At 40.4% G+C, this 14,985-nt stretch overlaps 1 protein-coding gene across 5 annotated transcripts in view; it reads right to left on the reverse strand.

Moving 5' to 3' along the window:
- col12a1b (collagen, type XII, alpha 1b) overlaps positions 1–14,985 on the reverse strand; it is a 112,111-nt gene that overhangs the window by 20,789 nt on the left and 76,337 nt on the right. For all 5 annotated transcript variants that reach the window (XM_067481595.1, XM_067481593.1, XM_067481597.1 and 2 more), the window contains 12 exons: positions 13,895–14,024; positions 10,421–10,540; positions 9,634–9,780; positions 9,198–9,314; positions 5,517–5,669; positions 4,657–4,731; positions 3,103–3,242; positions 2,213–2,336; positions 1,965–2,108; positions 1,310–1,474; positions 1,174–1,212; positions 946–1,084 (listed from right to left, as the gene is read on the reverse strand). In XM_067481595.1, the coding sequence (XP_067337696.1) occupies positions 946–1,084; positions 1,174–1,212; positions 1,310–1,474; positions 1,965–2,108; positions 2,213–2,336; positions 3,103–3,242; positions 4,657–4,731; positions 5,517–5,669; positions 9,198–9,314; positions 9,634–9,780; positions 10,421–10,540; positions 13,895–14,024 (1,493 nt within the window). The remainder of the gene's footprint in view (positions 1–945; positions 1,085–1,173; positions 1,213–1,309; positions 1,475–1,964; positions 2,109–2,212; positions 2,337–3,102; positions 3,243–4,656; positions 4,732–5,516; positions 5,670–9,197; positions 9,315–9,633; positions 9,781–10,420; positions 10,541–13,894; positions 14,025–14,985) is intronic.

Genomic DNA, 14,985 nt, shown 5'->3' on the forward strand with positions numbered 1-14,985 from the left:
CACACACACACACACACACACAGATGCATATTTTAACTGATAGCACTTGTTGACTTAGTCCTTGGTTTTTGTATTTTGTTTTTGCTACTTCTACACAAGTAAAAATTATTTCCCATTCGTGCCTCCAACGTTTGCAAGCGTTGTGGAATGTGAAACTTGGTGAACAGTCACAACTGAAGCACCTTTTGTTTTTTAACGTGTTGCATGTGATTTTTGGATAGAGGAGGTCTATGCTGGGTGGTGAGCAGTGTTAACAGTTCTGTGGCTCCATTTGCCCTCAGGGGCCTCGTGGAGGCTTGTTAAACAGCTTCAAAATGAACTGCAGAGGCGTTTTGAAGGCGGGTTGCACCCTGCTATAACCTACAGCTCAGTGTGACCTCACACAGCATGTTGAACCTGCTGACCCCGTTTATAAAAGGGAAAAAGCTCGAGCACAGCTCTAAACACAGCTGTGCAGGATGCTTCATGATGCCGACGTGAACAACCTTGAAGTGGAAATAAAAGACAGCAAGTCCTGTGTATTCTCCCTGCAGAACTAAAGAGTTTTAAATCTTTGACGTTTCTCCATATTTTCATTGTTTACTGCGTTAAGTTATGAAAACCTTTTACTAAGTCAAGAAACATTCATAACACCAACATGTTCTCACCTAGAATATGGTGCATTTTGCTGCAACACTAACAGCAGAAACTTACAGTAAAAGCAAACGTTTTAACTCAAATTGTCTCTTCACGAGGACCCATGGCCTCCTTACTTACTCTGGACTGTAGAAACTCTCTTTGGTGGAGCCATCACTCATGAGTCAGAGCCGACGAGTAAGATTGTTACAGCTAAAGTAGCTTTTATGTTACTAACCAAAAACTAGAAAAACACATGTCACATTCTAAAGCGGAGGTCAGCCTTACCTGAAAAACCAAAGACTAAAGGTATTTCACACGAGCACTCACTTTGTTGGCTGGCTCAGATAGGCGTTTTTGTGGAGTCTATACGCCGTGTAGCTGTTGAAGGAGCCAGGCTCCATAGAGACGCCTTTGACAGAACTGTACGTCCTCTCAGTCAGGTTGAATGCTTCGAGCATCCTGAAGCCTGTAAAGTAACAAATCAGGAGTTTTATACTTAAACGTGAAAGTCAGAGATTAGAATGTTCCTCCATCCTATGTCATTGTTGTACTTACCAGGTGAAGTGAAGCCGTTCAAGAAAATCAAAGGACAGGCTGTGAGACAAGGAAGAAAAATGAGTACTTTCCCTCCAATGAAGGAAAAAATAAAGAAATAAGAGAAACATTCACGCTGCAATTTGTTTCAACTCACATGAAGATGCAGTTTCACAAATGAAGGTAATCAGGTTTTCTTTAATGGTGTCGAAAGCATCGAAGTTATCCACGACGAAGACGTGCCTATCGATGGGTTTGCTGCCGATCTCCTGCAACTCTGCAAAATCCACGTCGGCAACACCGATGGCAAAGACGCTGTAACCTGACAGGATGTAGAAATACACAAACAGATGTGGAAGCAGTTAAAACAGCCAAAGTAATCATTGCAACTTTAACCAAGCAGCTGCAGGAAAAGTCAGACGGGTACAAGCTGTTCTTCATAGTCTGTAAATAATTTATGCAGCACTCTACTGTCTGAACTGGTCTACAGTTGTCAGCAAGTGTCATTTCATGGTTGAAACCAAACTGCAGATCAAACACTCATGACAGAACATCTTTCTCTCTTTTCGGATCCTCGTTTGTACCACCTTCATAAATGCTACTAACAGAACTCTGTCCTTCAGTTTGTCCCCTAAAGAGGACAAACTGAACTGTCGTCTAACAGGCCAATCAAACAGCACATAGCATCATCTACTCTCCACATGCCAAGTTCTGTTTTCATATTTTCAAATCCCAGAAAAGAATGAAAACACACATTGCTGCCAGTGTTGTGATAAATGGGGCATCATTTTGGGGAAATCTGCGGCTGTTACCTGCGTGTTGCAGCTTGGCAGCATTCTTCTTCACCTCATCCTGAGATCGTCCATCTGTGATCGCTACGACAACCTTGGGGACGTTTCTTCTCATTCCATTTTCCACCGAAAAGGCCTTTTCATAGGTGTGTTTCAGAGCCATCCCTGCTCAAGCGAGGAGAGGGAAACTGTTGTTACAGCATTTTCACTGGTGCACAGGCAGCTCCAAAAAACAACGTATGGAGATGACAGGATGCGTGTGATCGAACCTGTCTTGGTGTTTCCTCCTCTGTAAGGAATGTAATAAAGTGACGACATGGCGACACCTTTGTCTTGGTAAGCATTCAGCTTGAATTCTGTTTTTGCGCCATCGCTGAACTGTACAAATGACACCTGTTTGAAAAGTCACATGGTGGGTGTTAGCTGGAGGTCAGGTCAACATTAGTTATACAAATCAATGTGTGTTTTTCAGACAAACTCTGAGCTTAGACCCAATATTTAAAAAAAAAAACTCCACAAGATGCTTAACGGGAGGAAATAGGAAAACTTCTGCCCTTAGCACAGACACATAACGATCTGCGGGAAAGTTGCAGGGCTACAGAGACATAGAATCACAAAAATATCCATGTGTGAAGAATAAAAACATGTAGGAAAAAAGTGCCTTATTATTGGAAAATGCCATAAACCAGAACTCATTTGGGTTTTGCTTTAGAAGCTGAAGCTTGGGAAACAGATTAAAAAAGATCATTTGCATTTTTGTGTAAAAGAGTGTAAAAGGGTTTGTAAACAGAAAGTTGATTTACTGATCCACCAGTCATTTATTTCATTTTGAATTAAATGGTCGTACATCCATCTTAACCTACAGGACAATTCAGAAAAAAAGTCAGTATTCCTAGTAATTCTAGTGTTTATTTGAATCAAGATACTCCAAGTTTTCTATCACATGTCCTGCTTTCGCTTTGTACCATTAAACTAAACTCATTAACATTCATGTTATCTGCTGTTACACATACATGTTCAGACTTTTAGGAGCCTCCTGGGTTCCCTCCTTCCTCACATATCTTTCAAACTCGGTTTTTATGCGGGTGTTATAAAAACTGTTGCATGATGTCAAATGGCATCAGATTGTTGCTACTGAGTTTGCTTTGTCAACACAAACCTGCATTCCCGAGGGTCCGATGACGTCGAAGGCTCCGATCAAACTGGAGACAAAGTGCACGACTTTGGTGAAGCTCTCCTCTCCGATACTCCAGGAGCCGTCAATGACGAACACAATATCTGCTTTGGCACCTTTGCAAACTGAAGCCAAAAAATACAAATAAAACACTATAAGTCACAAAAAGTCAATAAGGAGCTTTGAAAGTCCTGCAGCCAGACCTCGGGGCAGCATTACACGGCTTGGTTATTGTTTGTGAGCTGGAGCAGCAAAAAATAAAATAAGACAAAGTCAGCTATAAGCGTGCAGCGAAACAAACCCATGGAGGAAAGAAGTGACGTGATGGGGCCATGTATAGCAATTATGGGTTTTACAGATAAAATGAACTGGCAAAACAAGACAAGGAACATTTGTTCACCAGAAGAGTTGAAAGCGAGCTGTTGGTAATGGCTTCCTCTCAGAACTGAGGAGAGCATTGAATAATTTGTGCCTTATGTGAAGCAGCACACATAATCTTCTCTATCCTTTCTTTTTGGCCAGAGATGTATAAACAAGATTTACACAATACCAAACAGCACAAACAGATTCCTTACACTGGTCTGTCTTCCCTTTTCTACACCTAGCTTGTTGGTTGTGAACAGGCGTGTTCCCCTTCACGCACCCCACAGGACCCGCAGCACATGTGGCAACTATTAATTCACTGCTGGCTGGAGTCAGATCCAGAAGGAGTCAGCAATCGAAGCTCGGCCAACACGCTGCAATCAAAGAGGACTCAATCCATTCAGCTCTGGGATGATCCATGATTTCCTCATGGAGGTTTTATGGGAATATCAGCTTTGTTGAACTCTGTGTTGGAGTGTGACAGCATTATAGAGTTTTGACATGTTCAGTCCACATCCATAGTCCAAGTTGAAAATCAGCAAAGTCTTTGATATATTCTATTTATCTGGATCCAGTTTCTGTACCAAATACCAAACGCTGCCTCCTGCATGCCTCCATTTAGAGGTAATCTGGGAGGAGCCAGAGCACACGACAGGGTAACACATCTCATCTGACCTCATCATGTTCTGGGACCCCTAGGAGAAGCTGGTGCACACCTGGACTAGCTTACTTGGCCTTTGCCACCTTGACCTTGACCCAGATAAGCAGCCAGTAGCTTATGGACGAATAGCATTAGCTACATAAAGACTGAGGCTTTGTTCGTATCATATTCTGACAGTTAACCATATCACTGATGGATGCAAATCAATATGGTAATAAACTTAATCATCTGAATTGCTGTAAATGGTTTCTCTGTTTATGTGGGCCTTCAGGAATAACCATGTTAAGATGTGTTGCACCATTCATTCGGTTCTGACTAATAATTCTATGCTCGTATTTCCTTTGCTGTGAGCTTTGTACATAATACTGAGAACAAAATTAATGACACGGCCTCTTTTTCGGTGACTGTGCACAGGAGAAATGCACAACCAACAACCACCCAAACAGAATGACAACAACTGTTCATGATACTGCAGCACAAAGACGTTTAAACGGGTCGTAGCGTGACATGCTTACCTGCCCATGCAGGGGGAATGGTGGGCGGAGGTTTCGGAGTTGGTGGGAGAGTTGGAACTGGCGTTGGCTTCACCACTATGAGAAACAAATCCCCATGAACCAACAGTCATCATATTTGTAATAAATACAGATGAGCGGTAAACACATCCTCTGATGAAGTCAGTGTTTTGGATCAGTCCTGTGAGATGATGTAACTCCACACTGCAGAGTGTTTGAATCATGCCTCATATCTCAGACACCACAGTTCACTTTCTGACTGGACGTGTTGCAGTGACGCAGCCGATTACTACAATTGTGTTTTCTCTTGTAAACCTGAGGTGACAGATTTTCTCCATCACTGTTGGTTTATGTTCAGCCAAACAATGACGGAAGGACAAAAACATCTCACTAGACTGGAGATGTTGCCTATTTTAGTGTTGCCCAAATGGAACCGAAGTTTTTCATAGTTAAATAATTTCATAATAGTCACATGGTAACTGCATGACTGATCATGTTACTCAATAAAGTCTGATGCCATACGACAAACAACGAAACAAAAAATGCTGATGGACAAATTGAGGAACTTGAGTTTATCAGGGAAATATCGTAGTTTCTCACTTACACTACAAGTATCTCAGTCTTGCAAATTACAAATTTCATAAACTTCTTGGACAACATATTGGCCATGAACAAAGTGATGGACGAGACATTGGGATTTAAAATCTTATTTTTGAATCCTATTCATCGGTGTCACTATATTAATGACTCCATTCGCTTAATTTTCTGCTTACATTTTTTTCTCCCCTCAACTGTCTCCTACTGTGCTACTGTTGAGACCTGAATTTCTTTACTCAGAGTTTAAACGACAGATTCCCACGTACGTGTTCTCTCTTTGGCGCTGACTCCTGGTCCCTCCAGATTCGGGGTTTGGACAAAGACGGTGGCAGTGTACAGAGCATCAGGAGAAAGTCCGTCAAAGCAGTACTGAGGCAGACCAGCGTTGATGGTGATCTCATGTTGTCCTTTACTGGAGGCTACACAGGGAGAAAAAAGGGACACGTTGACCAATAAAAACAATCCATCTTCCAAAATGTCAAAGGAGACACACTCCAATTTCTCAACTTTTGGTAGCTTTTCAGCATGATTGATAGTTTTAATCTTTTCCACCTTTGAACAACTGACTAGTTTTGGCAGATAAGCACAAGACCGATGTCCTGCTCAAACCTTTTAACATCAGTGTTTTGTGTTGAAAGAAATATTCATTCAAACCTTTTTAATGACACTCATCAGCTGGATTAATAACATTCAGAGGGAACGTTGGCTCATATACGGTGACTACAGCCCCTTATTGAGAACAGGGGGACAATGAGGACCCTAATGAGCTGGAAGTCCAGAGTCCCAGTCTTGTAAATCACACCCAGAGGGTTTTATACACTTTTAGGCTCTGAATCATCATGAAAGATTAATTTAAGTGGTGAAAACTACAATATTTACTCATTATATACATCTCCAGGGGTATGATAGCATAAATGATTATTCCCAAGGACTCAGAGATTGTTTCTCCAGGTGCTTACATATCTGGCTTTTAAAGCTAACACCCAGGCCCACTGGCTTGTAGCGCTGGCAACCTCAGCCAGTGTTTGCAGCTTTGCAAATGACACAAAAGGAATTTTTATTTTACAGCATTTTGCCATTTTCGTGCTCCATTTCCAACAGCCTGTTTGAATATATTGGTCTTTATTTTTAAGCCTCTGAAAATGTAGTTTCAGAACTTTAGCATTTCTGTAAAAATTTAACGTTTCCCTCAAGTCAAAAAACTGTGTTGCAGTGCTTATTATTACTTTCCTCGATTATAAGCACAGTGATTTTGATGCATGATTTTGTATGATGCCGAAACTTCCAACCAAACACTAATGTAGTTAGTTTGCTCTGGTCTGAATCAGGTATAAAAACATAAAAAAATAAAAATTAAAGAAATCTAAATGACTCTTGTTGACCTCAGAATGCAAAGAACACAGTGATTTTGTAAGAACTTAAGGCTTATGTTACAAAATAAACAGTTAAAAGTATCAAAAATCTAATATTTTACCGCTCTACACACCAACGTATCGTTGAAATGGCCATTTAGGAGACTTTAAATATCTTTTAGTGGACCCCTGGACTAAACCGCAGATAAATCCTGCTGACTGCTCACATTTTGTGCTTCATTGACTTCCCTCTCCTGTATTTGACTTTGACAAGTTTTCATTAGTGACACTTAAAATCATTTTGTAGTTTTGACAGTCAATAACAGAATGTTTTCTTTCAAAAGTGACCAAGGAAAAAGAGGAAACCTTCTGATTTGGTTTGGTTTTCTAATGGGATTTAAAGAAGCCCTGTGCTCTTTAGTTGCCTTTCATTTGACTGAGGTCAGATCAGGTTCTTCCCACAAAAGGTCCAGAGTTTGATTTACCTTGACTAAACAGAGTAGGTGTGAAAACACCCTAAGAATCGAAGCCTCAGTGAACTGAACACATCTTTTCTCCATTAGTCAAGTGTAAAATATTTATACGTTCGTTGATTTTGTTTTTTCAACAAGGAAGAACTAGATGTGTAATTTTAACTGGGTAATTGAACTCGTGTAAAGCCCCAGAGTAACAAATTATTATTCTAAGACGATTATATTTACATGTCTTTAAACGTGGGGGGTGGGGTTTCTTTAAGCGCGGATCCTGACCTATACGCTACACTGCTGCTTCACTAAGAAAGTTGTTGTACTCGTTGTTTTCATATTACTCAGTTTTGCATATCTAATTGGTTGAGAAGCAGCTCGCTCTCAGTTAAATGGCCATGTGGGGAAATTATTTGTAAACTCTTTTGTTGCTATAGTGTTGCGATATTTTCTGTTTGGTTGCCAACAAAGCAATAAGAGATTAGTTTCTGTTGCTTAAAAACTCGGCTGAACACAAACTCAACAACGCGCCTTCCAGTGAAACTGTTTACCCTGTTGCATGGCTGGAGAGTGATCTCGAGAATACGGTTTCCTATTTACTCTGTGTTCTCATAAGCACAAACAAAGCGAAGCGTGTTTATTAGAGACAGCTGCCACAAACAGCGATCGCTACTTTCGAATGCGATTGATTGATTAGGCAAAACCGATTCCATCATTTTCTGTCAAATGACACGTCTGGCTCCTTCTGGTGATTCAGTAGTTTCAGAGTGATGCGTTATTAACAAGTTATGATAGAAGTTGCTCGATATTAATTGTTCTGGTAAAAGACACGTGCCTCTTGGTCAGATCTAGTCCAGAACGGTGGCCCTGATTAATCAAGTTCAAAGATACACACAGATTTGTTTAGCAAGTAATGTTGACAAAATATAATCCATGAAATCTTTCAGCTGGCTATGACATAAAACTGGCAGTCAAATGTTCTTCTCTAACCAGTGTTTCCATGGATTTTAAAATATGGAGGAAATATTGATGGAGAAGACCTGAGCTCACCGTTTTTCCACTTACTCATCTCACCACCATCTCTGACCACTGTTTGCATTTCCACTGAAGAACAAACTGTTGACTGATTTGTTGACTTGAGAGCATCTTCTGCTGCTTTTCACTCAGGCAGAGGATGTCTGATCCTCTGCTAGTGGTTAACCCACCATCTGTCTCACGCTAGCAGACACAAATTTGTCCTGGCAACTCGTCATAGCAGCCAAAATGGGTAATGACTACCATAGCTGTTTAAATATTAATGCTCCCTTCTTGTTTTTTCCTGCTCATCAACCACTAACCCGTATCCACGTGTGAATACGAACCAGATGAGAATCAAAGGCCTTGCAGTACTTGAAACGGCTGTGTTCTTTGCGGACAGAAACACAATTAAAGGTTGGTGGTCTGATGCTTTCAAATCGCAGCCAAAACGTAAGGCGTCCTGCTTCAAGTAATAATCACAGGGAGGCAGCTTGATAAACAGTCTCTGAGAGAACAGAAAAAATGTAGACAAGTTCCCAGATCTGTAGCATCCACAGCCACAGACATGACATCATGTGGAGATATTCCTTCAAACATCTGCTGGGAGTTTTAGTGCACACATTGCTGCATGCATTACTTCAAAGGAGTCACCTCAGATTAGGATCTGACTGTGAAAGTGGCCGCACCACGGACCTCGAGTGCAGTTATGGATCTAATGCATCAGCAGGAGTTTTCCTGTTATAAGAACTTTTTTTTAATGAGAGATCAATGTGTGTATGTGTTTCTTTTTAGACTGACTGGCAGTGATTGATGTAAAAATCAATTAGCAGGCAGCTGAAAATAACTGCATTACAATCCAATGATAATTGGAAAGATTAACGAGAAACCTTATGTTCAGCGTTTTGTAGTTTTCACAGAGCTCACGCAACATTCAAGAGCTGCTAATTGACTTTTATATCTTAATAAAATAAACACAAATCAGTGCAGCACTATAGATGAAATACATTTGAAGTATTTCTGCATTTGGCAAATTTGAAAAACTGCCAGTGTATGAGCTCTAACCTTTAACCAAAGTGGCTTGGAGTAGTGTCTGCAGTGGAGTAAAGTGACTTACAGTCCGCAGGGTGGAGTTTGATCCGGTATGACGTGGCCGCCCTGTGAGGAGTCCATTTGATGCAGAACTTGTCATGGTCAATGTTGTAGGTCTCGATGTTGGTGACGTTCAGGTACACTGCAGAGGACAGAAACCCACATTTCACACTTTCAGGGTTTGAACAACCACTTTGAAAAGCTTGATGTTGAAGAGTTTTTGCCCTGGGGTTAGTACCTAAGTCACATTTTGCTTTGATGTATTTTTAAAAAAAGTTAATCCAACTTGTGTCTCAGAATAGCTCTGCCAAAAGTGAAAACGAGACATTAAAAGGTATTGAGCACAAGCAAAAACTATCTGCATAAATAGGTGTAAATGTACCATTCTATTATAAATATGTGTTTCCTTTAAAGTTTGGACTTGAAGTTGTCCTGTGCTTTCACACAGGTGGGGTACATACGTGTTGTTCCCTGTCCAGTGAGAGGTTCACTCGAGCCGCTCGTGTACTGAGCCGTCACTTTGACATCGTACGTGGTTCCAGGCTGCAGGTTGTGCAGAGTGTAAGAGGACACGTCGCCCACAAAGAAATCGGTGGGCTGGTTTAAGCCTGACAAGAGAAGAGACAAGAGAATATGCTGGACGTGTACATTTACTGCAGAATCATCAAAGTAAAAAATGTCTCACTGGCAGAAGAAAAATATCAGTGTATTTGCAGAGAACTAAGCCAGATGGGGAGAATTTTGCCAAGTTCAACATCAATTTATTCAAGCATAAATTCTTCACGAGGATTGAAACAGTTTGACAAACTGTTACTAGCTTTTTCTGGATCAAATTTGAAATATTTCGGTTCCAGTGTTAAAGTTTAAGTCGATACTGATGAGAGACGTCCTAAACTGATGCAATCATAAAAGGTACTGAACTCACATGTCAACAGATCCATCAAGTCCATCTCCAGCTGAGCAAACTACACTCGCTGAAGAAACTAACAAGTTCAATTTGAGTTGAGATTGTTTTGCAAATCTACCTTATATGAGCTGCAATGTTCAGTACCTGACATTATAAAACGGTTCTTTGGATGAGGACAGATGGCTGTGTACATTTAAGTTGTCTTAAAATGTGGTCACTTAAGGATGAAGAGCTAAAAGCATTAGGAAGCACTACTTTAAAGCTGCACTAAACTAAGTCAACGTGTTTAAAACCCATGTTCCCACACTGTGTGAACGTGGTAATGCGACAGATTGTCTCACCTGCAGGAGAGTAGGTCAACCTGTAACCCTGCACAGGAGCTGCCACTGGGTCCCAGGCCACTCGGAAACGGGTGTACCACTCATCAGAGACACGAAGGTTTCTGGGACTCAACAATCCCACTGAGAGACGGAGAGAGAGAACACAAGCGTCAAGGTCTGCACTGTATTTGAGTAGATCAGGTCTTATTCATTTTAAAGCCAGTAAAACCTCAGAGGACATCTGCACCTGGTTCTAATCCAATTTAATTTAAACACTGCTGTGACATAACCGAAAAAACAACGCTAATCAGCGAGAATGAAAGGAAAGGTGTTGAAGATGGTGGTGAGACCAGAGATGTTGTTCGGCTTAGAGACAGTGGCACTAAAGAAAAGACAGGAGGCAGAGCTGGAGGTAGCAGAGCTTAAGATGTTGAGGTTCTCTTTGGGAGTGACGAGGATGGACAGGATCAGGAATGAGGACATCAGAGGGACAGCTCACGTTAGATGTTTGGAGATAAAGTCAGAGAGGCCAGATTGAGGTAGTTTGGACATGTTCAGAGGAGAAACTGTGAATATATCGGTAGAAGGATGCTGAGGTTGGAGCTGCCAGGCAGGAGGTCTAGAGGAAGAACAAAGAGGAGATTTATGGATGTAGTGAGAGAGGACATGAAGTTAGTTGGTGTGAGAGAAGAGGATGCAGAGGACAGAGTTAGATGGAGACACATGATTTGCTGAAAGGGACCTGAAAGGGAACAGCTGAAAGGAAAAGAAGAAGAAAGAATTCCTAAACTGCCACTTTTTTCAAACAATATTAACTTTACGTAATATTAATATCAAGTTTTATTAACCAAAGTTGCATATTGGTATATTGTGCATTTTCTTTTAAGAAAACTCAGTGTCACCTTGAACATTTAAGGTTTAAATCTTAAATCTTTCAGAAAGTTATTATAAACTTTTTTTCTTTAAATTTATATTTAGAACTTTGTATTCAGAAATTACTGTCAAACCAAAAATAAATAAAATTAAGCAGCCGACTAAGACTTAGTTTAGTTCAACAGCATCATTGATTCTAAAAACTAAACCACATCTTGGATGAAAGTTTAAGCCTCATCAGTAGCGATTCACTGCCTATTTGTTTCCCTTACATGTTTATGAAGTTGTTCTATGTAATGCATGTTTAGATTTGGGTCTGGGCCTTGTTGAAAAAGCAGGGTGGTTTGTGTTTTCAGGTTTTGGACTGATGCCTGAAAGTACCTGGCACTCACACGCGTTGACTTCACTTACTTTTACTTGTCCAAGTAGTGCTACCGTCAAGGCTCTGAACTCATCAAGTTAACACATATTGGCATTGTTGACTATTGTTTGTCTGCCGTATTTATTTTCACTGTGTGGACTTTTCTCCAGGGTCTCTGGGGCTGCAGAGCTGTCAGTGTTACTCAACTGTTGCATCAGCAGCATGACGCTCGATGAGAGGGAGCAGCAACAGAGTTCACAGGTTTAATCGAAGCACGACCCAGCTGCACACTGATGCTTTGCCTCGTCCTGCTTTAAGCAAATTTGCATCGTTGCAGTTCAGACTGAGTTTTTAAGAAAACTATATCAAATGTTTTATGCACTTTTTTACTTATGCTGCCTATAAGTTTAAAGGTTGAGAAGTTGCCTGTCCAGCTTTTAAAAGATGTCTTTGTGCTCACTTTGTGACCTTTTGCAGCAACTTTAGTCCTTTCAAATGCCACTAAACCACAGCAGTCTATTTACAGCCAATGTTCAACTTGATGAACCCAAAAAGAGGAATAAAACTAGCAATTTGACTACAATTTCACTAAAACCTAATAATAATAATAATAATAATAATAATAATAATAATAATAATAATAATAATAATAATAATAATAAGAAGAAGAAGAAGAAGCCTGACTAACATGACGATGTTAACACTGAACTGCTCTTGTGACACAATTTGCTTTTTCAGGAGTGAAACTGATGATTTAATAAGTCGTAGAAGATTGTGAGAAACCTGCTGTTTATCCAAATCCACCACAACAAATACAAATTCTGTATCAGCGATATGATCGACTTTTCCAGTTGTCCTGGTCACACTGCAATACTGGCTCAATGAGACATCTTCAGTCCCTTCACTTCCCAGTCTCCCATGTGAACTCCAGCTGCAGACTCACAGTAGGTTTCACTGCTACAGTAACACGACTGGCTGTAATGTCTCTCTCATAGTTGCTTTACACCAGCTTTAAGGAGAAACTCCTCTCTCACACCTCACCCAGTGAAGAGACCCCACCTGAAGATCAAAGAACTAAAAACAAAGAGGCCACATGGTTTCAATTTGAGTCTGTCCACTGTTAAGACTATTAGGGTTACTGCAAGTCAGCAGTTTTGAAAAGGTATTAAAAAGGTGAGAAGCTCCTCTTTCCACCAACTTCAGCAACTACTGGATCTGAAACTAATAGGAAATTAAAATTTGACACGTGGAGCTGCCAGAAGACTTAACACAGCTGGATCAACTCCGTCCACACCAGTTTGCCCAGAGTAACTGAGTGAAAACGCACAAAGGACAACTTCCTTGCAGCATGAGCCTCAAGTGAGGCTGACAACTGGACAAAGATCATATATCCTCATATTTCTCCCTTTCACTTTGTGCTGTGACAGAGTAGTTATAGACCCGTTTATTTGTAGCTACACAACCATTTCCATGCTGATTACTTAGCTTTGATTGGAGTCGGTTTTGTGTTTATACTGGTCTAAGACCAAACTCTAATTTGTCCTCTACTCAAATCGACATTACAAGCTCTGTCTCTTTCTAAAGTCACACCTAGGTTGAGATTTGTCGGTGCAAGATTGGACAAAACAGAGATTTTCTTTTTTTTAAAGAACAAGTTGAAACTTGGTTCAGAAATCCTCTGTTCCACTTTCACATGCAGTCTCACATTCCCCTGCTCTGTGCTCACCCTGTTCTATTTTAATAACGTGTTGTGTTTTTGCTTTTTGCCTTCAGCCTAGTGCTGTTATGATTATAATAAAACCAGACCTACAGTATAACTAAAACAAACGCTAAAGATTTATTTGATTTTCAATCACATTTAAAAATGTAAAGTAGTATTAATAATTCCAAATGTATGAGACTGATGTGATTACACCTATTGCACCTACAGATTTTGGTGGACCCTGTAAGGCCTATTAAAATAATTTAATACATTTTATAAACATTATTCATACATTTTATTTTCGCTAAATTCAGCTTTACACACACACAATTAAAAGTACTGTGTGTGGGGCTGACGCTGCTGCTGACCTGCTGCTTTTACTTCACTTTTATTTTACTGTTTTAACACCATTTTTGGAAAAACTATATTAACCCTTTATTCTACCATCAACATGCTATGACATTGGGACAAATCACGATGCTAACCAACAGTAGGAAGCTTTATCGAATTTCCATTGCAGATGTTAGAAAAGACCTGCGTTAATCCACCGATTCCTCACCTGTGCGTCCGTTCCCGTTCAGAGACCCTCCAGGGCCCTCGACGTAGACGGCCTCTACTGTGATATTGTACGGAGTGTCCGGGAGCAGATTCTGCAGCATGGCATTGTTTCTGTTTCCAGGAACCATAGTCTGAAGATCAGGCACATCACAGAGTCAAAGTTTTTTGGGCAAGGAACAGAAAGATTTTAGAAAGAAGCTGTGACTTAGTGTGTGGTGGTGTTTGCTCTTCTGCTGCAGGAAGAAGAAAACGGGCTCAAACTCAGGCCCAATAAAAGCTGCTGGATTCATCTAAGTAGTTTCACTTTAAGGAGGGTTTGTCCTATAAACCAGCAAAAACCAGGCTGAAGAGGACTGAAATGCTGTACATAAAATAAATACAGATGATTAATAGGAATTTTTTGGTTTTTGGACTCGTCTCTAGGAATTTGTCTCTAGGAGTGTGCAACAAATATGGACCAAGGGGTTTAGGGTTGAGTAGACACTTTAATACATGCAATTAAATCTTACTTCACCCCACAAATTCTTCAACATCACCCCTTGAAAGTTTAAAACGTGTTGCTGTTTTCAGATCATTTATTCACAGGTTGGTATCAAGGGACTGAAAATACCCAAGAAATTGTTGGTGTTAAAAACTGAAGAGTTTCCCCTGATGAGAGAATCACAAACTCAAAAACATGTTTCCATTCCTTAACCAGAGTAATCACTAATGAACAGTTGTTCTGAAGCAGAAAATTGCAGTTGCGTTAGATTATGGACGCTGTGTACCAAAACAAACACTCTGTATTAGTTGCAGATGCTAAATTGTAATAATTGTGCTTATTTGTGAAAGGTTACGAGTTTTCCTGTCAGTCTGTGTGGGGGAAATAAAAAGGAAATCCTTTCATCGCCATCCCTCTGCTGCAGTTTTCTGAGTCATACACAACAGGTGCTTTGCTAACAAGCAGAGGAGGCGGCACAGCTGGGCCGTCTCCGCCCTCCTCTGCAGATCCAACTTATTATTTAGGACTATTAATAAATGTTATTATGGCCCAAATTATACTGTTTGTTTAACTGGGCCTGTAATTTGTCTAACTAATCTGTGATTTAAAAT

This window comes from Channa argus, chromosome 17 (assembly GCF_033026475.1).
Source record: "Channa argus isolate prfri chromosome 17, Channa argus male v1.0, whole genome shotgun sequence".
NCBI lineage: Eukaryota > Metazoa > Chordata > Actinopteri > Anabantiformes > Channidae > Channa > Channa argus.